This window comes from Hylaeus anthracinus, unplaced genomic scaffold (genome assembly GCF_026225885.1).
Source record: "Hylaeus anthracinus isolate JK02 unplaced genomic scaffold, UHH_iyHylAnth1.0_haploid 12002, whole genome shotgun sequence".
NCBI lineage: Eukaryota > Metazoa > Arthropoda > Insecta > Hymenoptera > Colletidae > Hylaeus > Hylaeus anthracinus.
The window spans coordinates 569624-580659 of record NW_026534349.1 but is presented as its reverse complement, the minus strand read 5'-3'; the positions used below and the strand labels follow the sequence as shown (position 1 = coordinate 580659).

The window sequence follows — 11036 nt, the reverse complement described above, 5'->3', positions numbered from 1 at the left end:
CGTAATCGGGGCCGGGGTACCGTGGTACCCCACGTGGTGGGTGACGCAGGTGCAACAGCGTTATGCTCTCTTTCTCCCTTTTACTCCGTTTCTTCTTCTTTCCTCCTTGGTATTCCCGATTTACTCGCCGATCTCGCAAACATACTCGCGTCAAATACGTTATGATTTTCTGTGGTGTGCTATAACTGAAGGATATTCCAAATGGGACTTTGTCAATTTATCTTTTAGTAAGAAAATACACCTGTTCGATGTAACTGCCTTATTCGTCATGACTCTGCTTAGTTATCCATGATGTTGGCAACAAGATAAAGTAACAGAAAATGTTTCCAATAAATGCTTCCTTACTTTTTATATGAATTTTCATATCTCTCAACCGTACTCATGGTGGACTCTAAACCACATCTGGTTTTACGTTTAATTATCCTGAAATCGGTATGAAAATTTGTATAAAAATATATTACGTGTCTTTCGAGTTTGTTTATAAAATGGAATTCTGAAGCATCCTTTGGAAAATCCTTTACTAAGAGTCACCAGAGAAAATGTTGCCTGAGAAACTCGACCGTCCTCTTCGTCTCTGTCTCGCGTTTCTTTTCGCGATCTTAAGATTACGAAGTATCACGTCCTTCATTATCAGAGGACCCGTATCAACGCGGTGAGCCAACAGGTTTTCATCCGATGGGCCGATAATGAAGGAGAAGATGATGCAGCGTCGATAAAACCGAGGTGTACGTACCGCGGGCAACGATGCACGGACTACTTTTTACCGTTGTCGCTTTTTCTTGCTCCCAATTTTGCCGATTCCCTCGAACCAGCTCGAGTCCCCGTTACGGGCGATGGTAATTTTCGATCTAGAACCACAAATACCTTTGCATCTCGTCCATTATGAACTGCAGGGACGTAACCACTCGGTGGCACGCATGCTCGAGGATCGACCATGCCTAATCGTTCGCCACGAAAAGATCCCAAGGACATCCGATGCAGGACGTTCTCCATTATCAACGATAATGTGCAAATACGCAAAATGTATACGCAAACGTACTCGTACGTACAATGTAATATGCAGAAATTAACGTTATCGTCGTCGTTACTATCATTATGGTTATGATGGTCTTTGATAGTAATCGTTTTCGACACTTTCGTGATCATTGTCATATCTAATATGACATACATACATGTTTGCATTCCGCTTATTGTCTCATGTATAACATAACAAAGTAATACACAATACATACACATGCTTATGTATTACTATTATTCGAATACATTCCATCGTGTATATCGCGAATACATAATACTCTCTCTGCACTTGAACATATATAAACATTGTACATTAATATTTGCTTCTAACTCGGTCTGTTCCACGATTTACGGATCGTTTGGATGCGCTGAAGCATTTTCACAGATGTAATGATTTCAAGGGAGAGCCGATCACGGACTCGGCAACCTCGATAGATCCTAATGGCCGATTTATCGGCGCATACGCGATCTCTGTGCAGCGCGGCGCCGCGCCGTGTTACGCAACGTCCCAATTCCACACGCCGTGAATCGTGGAAGACTTCCTGTATCCCGGTCGCGAGACAGAAAAAACTTTTACCTTCGATCGACATTAGCATGGCTCGCGTACCCGTAACGATCCATCGATCGCATACGCCGCAGCGTGGCATCGATGGCGGCCGCCCGAGTCCATAAATGTATCCGTCGCGAATTTTGCAAGCGTGCATTTCCACCGTTCCGAGTATCTGTTCCCGTTTGCGCGTTACGTTATGGATGCAGTTACAAGTGTCTGATAATTCGTTACGCGATGGTAACATCATTTCGACGTTTTCGAAATTATTTAAAGAATACATACCCTCAAAGTTTGCTTGAAAACATTTTCAAAATTATTCCCTTTTACTTTATGGCCCTTCTTCCAAACAATATCTATGACTTTTTTGTATCTAATCGAAATTTATTTAACAATTGGCGAAAAGGACTACGTCAGCAGTCCAAAATCAAAGTGATCTCATTCAATTTCAATTATCCTTTGAAATCCTCGAGTGTTACAACCCAGTGGAAATACTTTTCGCGATCAACCTAAACGCGCAGAGCGATCGTTGATTTATAGGTCGCAGCAACGCGTCGCGACCGGAGAACTAAACAATTCCTATCTTCTGGGAAATTAGAATGGTCGTGAATCGGCGATACAAAAAATTTGGTGAAATATACAGATGCTTGCAACAAATGATGGAGCATGGACCGTATGCGTTTATGCAACAGCCTCTGACCGTTAGCGCGTAACGCTACATGCAGATCAACGTCACCGGGACGCGCTCTTTCCCGATGCAGGAGCGAAGGAATAAGGAATAAGGAGCAGGGGGAACAGAGCGTTACAATGTCGATAATTTCTTACATAACTCGTAACCCAGTACCCTGAACCAGGCTCCATCCAGAACGATAGAATGTTCTCGAGCTTTTAGGCTGCCATAAGAGGCTTGGAACATCAAAAAATGAAAAATAAAATCACTCTTTTTTTTTTCTTTTTTTTTTTTAAATTAAAATTTAAGGGATTCCGAACAGTTCTGTGCAACCAGAATTTAATTTGGAAGTGGTAAACAAAATTTTATTTGTGAATCGACGAAAAGTTTATTTCTCACCTGAAAATAGTGGTACTTGTTTCAATTTCACTGAATGTCTTTTTTTTTAACAATATCGATTCAATCATATATGGCAATATCGTTAGGTATTTGATGATAATTTAACATTTTAAGCTTTTTCTTACGTTTTAGAGGCTTGTTCGAGCAGCTGTTTTATCAGAGCATGTTTCGTTTCAGATTATCCAGCTTGAGAACGATTGATGGTCGCCGAGCTCCAGTTTCTGTTGTCCCGAAAACCTTGGCAAAAGGACGAGGGCAGCTTCACGGTCTATCGCGAAGCAGAAGAGCCACCGTCTGTCGGTTTTATTCATTGCTAATCCGGGCAACCTTGATTTTCGGCACTGGTCGCCTTCGTATCAAGGAATACGAATACCAAACGTGGCCCCTTATCTCCGCCATCTATCTACGACAACGTCGACGGTGCTATCATTCAAATGTTCCAAAAATAAATGTAGAGATTCCCTTTTGGTCTAACTTATTTCCTCGACGTGCCTCGGTATCTTTCGAACGAAGGAGCCGATTAAGATACCGTCACGTTTTCATTCTTTTTTAATCCCGTGAATTGAGAAACACACGTTTTTTCTGTTGTAATAGGTGGTCTACGAACGAGGTGGATATTTAATTGCATCAGTGCGATTCGGTCGTCGGAGTTGGGACTTTCGGAAAAGTGTGTCATCAAGACGGCTCGATTGTCTCACTTTCGTCGGATTCACTCTTCTTGCTAGAACAATCGAGCCAACAGTGACCTTTTACTATGCTCGACACTGCGAATGATGTTCTAAAAGGGTACAAATTCGACACAGAATTTTCCATAAATGGTACCTAACCGATCGCTCGATCCTTTCTTTTCCAAAGCATCCAACAGCATCGCCGTTCGATTTACGTCAAGGGACCCAGGTGCGCGAAACTTGGATCGCAAAGCTCGCGGTAAATTTGCGACCGTAAATCGGCGATTTGTCGCGCAATCGACAAAAATAAAACCTGCTACGTAAATCGGCTCGTCGGTGCGGCGCGGGCGCGGACGCGGCATAAAGGATAAACCAAGACATCCGGTATCGTTTCGTTGTCGAACGAAGCCTTGATTTTGGTCGACGCGGGACCTTCGTCCAGAACAGATCGAATCGATCCGTCTCACCTCTCGACCCTCCCCGTGAGTCGTCGCCGATTCGCATTTCGCGGACGCGCCGCGATCTTGAGATTCCGTGTGCCCAAGGCGTTCCGCTGCGTGGGATCAAGATCGAGCTGCTGGATCGCGTGAAAAGACGGCCGTATTCTGCGAATCCCATCGACGATTCCAGTTAATTCCGACCCAGCCACGTGGACGAATCGTTGTCACGCGAAACTCAAGCCCCTTCTCTTTCCGTTCTCTTGCACATCGTTTTCATTCGCTGCTTTCTCGCTCCTCGAGTGGACCGAGGTAACCAAATTAATCCAGAAGAAGGTCTTCTTTGACGACTGACCCTTTCCGCTCGACATTTTACCTATAGAATGTTCGAGGAACTCGTTGCAGGTAAAATGATTTTATACAGGAATTAATGCACACAGATAGTCTAGGTAGGAGGAATTAGCAACTCAAAGAGATTTCGAAAAAATATTTAACGAACTTCTTGCACCTAACGTAAAATGATTGTATCGTCTATTGTCTATTGAAGCGATCGAGAACCTTGAGAGCAGTTTGTTTGTTTCCCCATCGAGTGGCAGTTGTCAGAAATACAATTTTCTTCCAAACTTTTTGGCAGTCTCGCGGGAAGCTCTTCAGGTACCACGTTCGCACGGAGAGGACGGCCCTCGCGTGACTGGGGATATTTTAATAGATAATAGCTGGCAGGCAATTTTATTTCGCACGCAGCTGCCGAGGACCAGCCTGTTTCAATCCGCTTTGCAGCAGTAAACATTTTCATTCAATTGGTACCGTTTTTATCCCATCGAAAGCGAGCCGTCGGGCGTTCCCTGTTCTCTTTTGGACACGTTAGCTCGTCGAAAGCACAAACGCGAATCTGCAGGCAGGGATGGTAAAAAGATCGTATCTAAATAATTATTTCGACTAATAAATAAAACATAAACGAGGTTACGAAAATTACATACAAGCCCTTTTCACACCGATTCGTGGCAAGAAGCGACATATCGCTCCTCCATGCACTTGTAGTCCATACAGTCGCGTTCGACTCGATCGAAAGCGAAATGAAAAATTCCGCGCGCACAGAGATCGGGGGAGGGGGAGGAAGGGAGAGAAGGGCCGATAAAAAGGAGCTTCGGGTCGAGCAGGAGAGTCGAGAGCTTTCCCGTTATGCGCCTCCTCTCTAAGCTGATTTCGAGCTGGCGGGCAGAGGCCGGTACCGCTAGCTTCCCAGAAATCGACGCTCGATAATGCCTCTCGATACGGATGAAGCAATCTCCTACTGTCGCACCGCGCGAGAGGGGAAAAAAGACTGCCCCGCGACAGAGGGCGTGGAATCGCCGTCGGCGAGGGAGGAGGGGGGAAGTCGCACGTATAGCCAACACCACCAGCTCATGTTTTATTCATCGATTCAAACGAATTCGAGGTGTACTCCTCGTCGCGCGCTTCCTCATCGCCATCGCGGACCGATAACGCGATGATGTCCTTCTCGTGTCCGAGCTTTCAGCGCTTCCCCGAGTGTCCCTACTCTCCATCCCTGTAACCCCATCGAAATTTTGTACATAAAAACCGACTTCAGATACGTGTTCCTCGCTCCAAAAAACTTGGAAAACCATGCTTTCGTCGAAATAAAAGATTTCAAAGTTACCCTATCTATAGGCCCTTTGGACATGAATGATTTCAACTGCAAATTTGTAATTTTTGATTTCGTCGAAAGCATGATTTTTCAAAGTTTTTTTGACGCGAGCAACACCAAACCGTACAAAATTTCTATGTCTGAAAACACCTAAAAAATTACGATCGTAATAGTAATCGTAATCGTAATTCGGACCTCGGAACTCGGATTTGATTTGCAATCTTAATCGTTATACTCCTTCTTCTGGAATTCCAACAGTTCATTTTTGAAGAATAAACGATTTACAAACACTCGTTGATCAGGCGACAGATTCTCACAGATATACAAAAGTCTCAGCCGACGTTTGCGGGCTCTCAGAAGCTGTTTGGCAATTCGAACCGTTCCACTTGAATGTTCTCGAACAGAAAAGTGGACCAGGTAGATTCAACGTCTGAAGTAATTGCGTCTTGCTTAAATTCGATTCTACCGAACTGACCTACTATGATCGTCGCGTTCAATGTTGACAGCCCAGTCGCGAATGTCTCTGGAACTTACTAGAAAATCAACTACTTCCTCGACAAGCGATCGAATGAACACCTAGCCAGCTCGCAATCAGACCTAACGATCCCGAAATTCAATAGTCGAACTTTAAACGTCGCCCAACGAAACGTTACAATCGTTACCACCTCGAAACTTTACAGTTGAAGAAATTCATATTCAGTTCAGAGACGTAACGACGGTCACGCGTTTGCAATAATTCAGCAGATCGGTTCAGCTGACTGGCAATCGAATCTGATATCCACGACTCGTACAATCACTGTAATTTTTCTCGTATCTAGTAATGCCATCATTTTTCGTCGATACGTCACATCGATTCGTTTAAAGAAAAAATCACGACAACTGACAACTTTCGCGACAACTTTCGTTAAAATTTATTCTGTTACGACTATGCACGCTTTTCCTTGATTTATAATACAATCCCGTCGACATTCGTTGCTCGATATTTGTAGTAACTACGCAGTCATTCACAGATTCGATCTCTGTCTTCTGATTGCATCACAACGAAACATCAATGAAAAGCATTCTTTTTCCCGTTTTTCATCGTCCGCGGCAAACGCGTTCGCTGGGAAACTGCTCGCCACAGCATTGCGCAACTTCCATTCAACATCCTGCGAGGAAATTTCAGATTCAAGATCGTTCGATTTTCTCTATGGTCGATAGTAGAAATATCGCATCAACGACGTCATAAAATCCGCAAAGGTAAATGTACACAGAATGAACGAACTAGAACGGCTTCGCAAAGCTTTGGACGAAAGTTGAAGAATATAGAGACCTGTCACAGGTTTGCTTCTTCTTCTCTCTTCGTTTTCGTCGAGGTTGCTTCGAATGTTGTTTCTCATTCCCTCGAGTATATTGTTTTATGTGAAACGTGTTTAATGAAATTGAATGAAACTACACGCGGTTGGTTACAGAACCTTGTTGGTTTTTCGATATACTGGTTGAATTTAGTTTGCTTCAGACCTTGAACGAACATCAAAGAACATTCGAAACAATTTCGATTTTTTCGACACTTGTTTAAATAGTTCCAAGCCATTCCTGGATTTTCCAACGAATACCAAAGAATATTCGAACCGATTTCGATCTTTTCGACACTGATTTCGTTCGAGTCGGTCGACGATTATTCTGCGAGGCCCCCTTGGAGTCGTGGGTCCGATAGCGTTGAGGAGCGAGAACGGAAGGCGAAAGCGTAGCTTACTCCAGTTTTCCAGTTGGCCAAATTCCTTTGTAAATGGCGAACGAGAGAACTCGCGATTGGTTTTTCTTCGTCTCCCTTTCGTCCGTCACCAGGCTGGCCCTAAAAGGCCCATCGAAAAGACCACTAACGACCGGCCGCGTGCATGCGCGCGGGAGCACGTCCCGGGCCGTGAAAAACGAATGGTTTTCGGGAGCCGTTGCCGCGAGCGAAGGGCTACTTTGGAAGCATGATGAACCGTAGTGGCGTCCCGAATCGATAAACGTCAAGTACATCGAAATAAAAGCGGAATGAAGCGTGTCTGGATGGGAGCGCAGCCGGTCTCACGAGGTGCTCGCTGGACTGGAGGCACACACCACCTTGCTGCCAGAAAACCCGATGGCACCTTAAGGAGAGAAGTCAAGGGCAAGAAGCGTCCCTTCGTTACCCAGTCTGGCCCAGCTTGGGCCCTACTTGGACCCCACTCCAAGCGGCGTCCACCCCCTCCCCGTGCCTGTTCTGTATCTCTTGTGGAATCCCCTGCTCCTCCAGCCCCTTCACCTTTCTGGATCTCCCTCCTTCCCCTCCACACCTTCTATCATCCCTCCGTCCGCTCCCTCCACCTTTCCAGCCCTTCTTCTTCGGGCTCTCCCGTTCCACACACGAACGCGAGTTGGAGAGTTGGCTCTCTCGGTGCTTTCTTGAAATTCGTCTCTCTACCAGCGGTAGCAGCACCAGCAACACCAGCAACACACCGGGTTGTATACACTTACGACAGAGTACGACAGAGAGACCACCTCCTCCCCCTTCTGCCCTCGTCTCAACACGAATCCATATGTATGGGGTTGAGGCGCACAGGCGACGCAAATGTGCTGACTACATTACGCCGCTATATAAGATAGCCGGCCAACCATCCTATCCCCACAGACCGAGTCAGATCGGCAGACTGTTCACAGACGGACCAACGAACCGATCTACCGATACACACTAGACGCGACACATGACATTTCGTTCACGGGCACCGCGACCAAACCGATTTTAGGGTTATCCCGGTCGATACCGCGCACGATACCGTCGTAATTCCGCACTCGACTTGGACCCAGCCAGGAGAAAGTGACACATCCGTATTTTCGGTTTCGTCGAGGATCGAAGCTTCCTGTCGAATTCAACGCTTAGCCATATTCCCTTGGGCTCCTTTGATCGCCGTTGATTTTCGCGAGAAACAGTCGCGTTCGCCAAACGATCCCGTGTCGACGCTCGCGGTGGCCATTAGATTTCCGGCCATCGACCACCACCGCTCCTCAGCCGACCGAGATTTCCTCGTGACCCAGGTACCGTAGGTCGGGGTACCCAGCAACTCTAACAACCGCAAAAGGTCCCGCTGCAAGGAACGTTGTGAGTACACCGAGGAAAAACGGCCACCGAGATGATCCCTTTGACAGCCACCACGTGTTTTCTCGTCGTTGTCACCTTGTTGGCCCTCGCGCTCATCCTGCTGGATCACCTGACATCCAAGAAATCCTCGAAAGAGGTCATCCTGGACGTTGGAAACGACGCCCTACCGGAACCACCTGGACCGAAACCCTGGCCGATTCTTGGCTCCCTGCACCTACTGGGACGCTACGACGTGCCGTACAAAGCCTTCGCCGACCTCGTCAAAGACTACGACTGCCAGGTGATCAAACTTCGAATGGGATCTATGCCCTGCGTGGTCGTGAGCGGTCTGGAGAACATCAGAGAAGTGCTGACCACCAAAGGACACCACTTCGATTCGCGGCCAAACTTTGCCAGATACCATCAGCTCTTCGGCGGGAACAAGGAGAACTGTAAGGCACTTTCTTTTACCCATTTCTTCCCTCCTTGTTTCGAAATCTTTCGCAAACAACGATTCGGTTCCTTCGAGAATACCGATTATTAGTCAATAGCAGTCGATAACGAAACGTTTGCAGGGGACACGAGGTTCAAACTTTAACCGTTCCCATCGATCGGAATTAATTGGACGTGTCCCGTCGAGCCAACTCGTTCCCGGTGGTCAAATATCTCCTCGATCTTCATTTTTAATTATTCAAAGCGGCGACGTCTACCGGTTACGTAACATGCCGCGCACAACAAATCCCCTCCTTCGATCGCGGAACGCTCGACGAATTTAAGGTAGTTGTTCCGTGGATCTATGTATTTAACGGTGGATTTTAAACAAACTTGACTCGATCGTTCGTTGATCGAACATAAGTCATCGGAGTCTATATCGACTTAAATTTACCACTCTAGTTTTACGAAAACTGATACAAATGTAACGATGTAATTTTAACACAGACCCTTACGGGACATACAGATTTTCACATGAATTTTTTCAATTTAAATTAAGATGCAATTTAAATACTTGCTGAACATTTAATATGTTATTAAAATCAAAATTATAAACCACTTGAAAAAAAAGTACAATAACAATTATTGACCGTCGCGTTACCGACATATAATTCATTCAAATCCGAAACTGAACGTAGAGAAGTTGCGCGGTAACCGTCAGCGTTTTGCCATATATTACATACATATATGGTTTTTACCACCATCGTTTCTCGTGTATCACGATTGTTCGAAACAACTATCTCAACGAGACTAGAGTCGTCGGGGGGATAAAAATCGATTCGTTTCTATCGAGCGATTGTTTTTTTTTGGGAACGTGGGTCGATTAGACGCGTCGCGAGTCGACGTGAAAATTGAATTCGTCGACACCTCGTCACGGCTGCTGAAAACTCGTTCCCCATGCTAACGACCTTGCCATCGCGCGCGACACGTGACCGGCCCGGTCCCACACAGTCGCAGGCCCGTTTATTTTTCGCGTGGCTCGTGCTTTCGTTCGTCCAGGCAACGCCGAAACTCGTGCTAAGGTCAACGTCGAAGCGGTACCAAGTGCAGCCCGGAAAGGTCACGGTACCACTTTCACGCGTTCCTGGCTCACCTGGCAGCCGGCAAACAGGATCAAGGCTGATCCACCGGAGGCGATTCCGACACCCGAGCCAGCCACGATTTTCTCTCTCCCTTTCTCTTCCTTAGCCTCGTCCTATCAGCAATTTCGCGCTTAGATCGAGGGAGTACGGGCTTGGTATCACTCGCGTGCTACGATTGCTCGTTTCACGCTTTTCGGCTTCGAATCACGCAGATATGCGTTATTGGGATTTTCGTATGTATGTATACGGTCAGTCCCATAAGTATACCCTTTATGTATGTTCAACAAAATTTGGTCAAATTAAGTTTTATAATTACGAATGGTTCGTTATAATTATGTACACTCTGTATATACCCCATCTGTATATATAATAATATTCACACGCCGCGCCGTGTGTCTATCAAAGAAATTTGTCTCGACAAAGAGATGGTACACTTACGAGACCGACTATATACGTATACAGAAAATCCCAATGACACATATCTCCGTCATATGAATGTATATATGTATATGATATTGGGGATTAAATTGGTCACGTTTATGTATTTATGGCAAGTGTAAATATGGGAAAACGTAGCCATAATATGGGCAAATTGTCCGACTTGGAAATTTCAGCGTTAATAGAAACGACGCTTTGCTTGTGAAGTAGTGAAATCAATCTAACTCGATGGTTTGACTGTCAAGTTCGAGCAGAAACGGCTAGAAGATCTTTCCCATCCTAAAATCGTGGATTCCTGTCGAGGAATCGAGTATCCTGCACGGGCCAGAAACCAGGTCACTTCCTGTTCTGGTGCGGCTCGCGACCGCTTCGATTTCAAATCGAGTTGCTCGTGCGCCGATGAATCGATTTTCTGCCGAGTACGCGCGACCAGCATTCACCAGCTTGCATTTCCGCGTGGCGCGTTCCCTGGCCGAGGGAAAGAGAACGCGAACGAAGGGAGGGGAGTGTGTGTGTGTGTGTGTGTGTGTGTGTGTGTGTGTGTGTGTGTGTG

At 46.0% G+C, this 11036-nt stretch overlaps 2 protein-coding genes across 2 annotated transcripts in view; both read left to right on the top strand.

The window, feature by feature from the left end:
- Positions 1-641: 641 nt before the first annotated feature.
- LOC128891802 (uncharacterized) overlaps positions 642-11036 on the top strand; it is a 116192-nt gene continuing 105797 nt past the window's right edge. Inside the window, exon 1 of the mRNA XM_054151615.1 lies at positions 642-652. The gene's annotated coding sequence lies outside the window, so the exon portion shown is untranslated. The remainder of the gene's footprint in view (positions 653-11036) is intronic.
- Positions 7673-11036, top strand: part of LOC128891793 (cytochrome P450 307a1-like) — a 6336-nt gene continuing 2972 nt past the window's right edge. Inside the window, exon 1 of the mRNA XM_054151599.1 lies at positions 7673-8923. Coding sequence (XP_054007574.1) covers positions 8524-8923 — 400 coding nt within the window. The 5' untranslated portion in view covers positions 7673-8523. The remainder of the gene's footprint in view (positions 8924-11036) is intronic.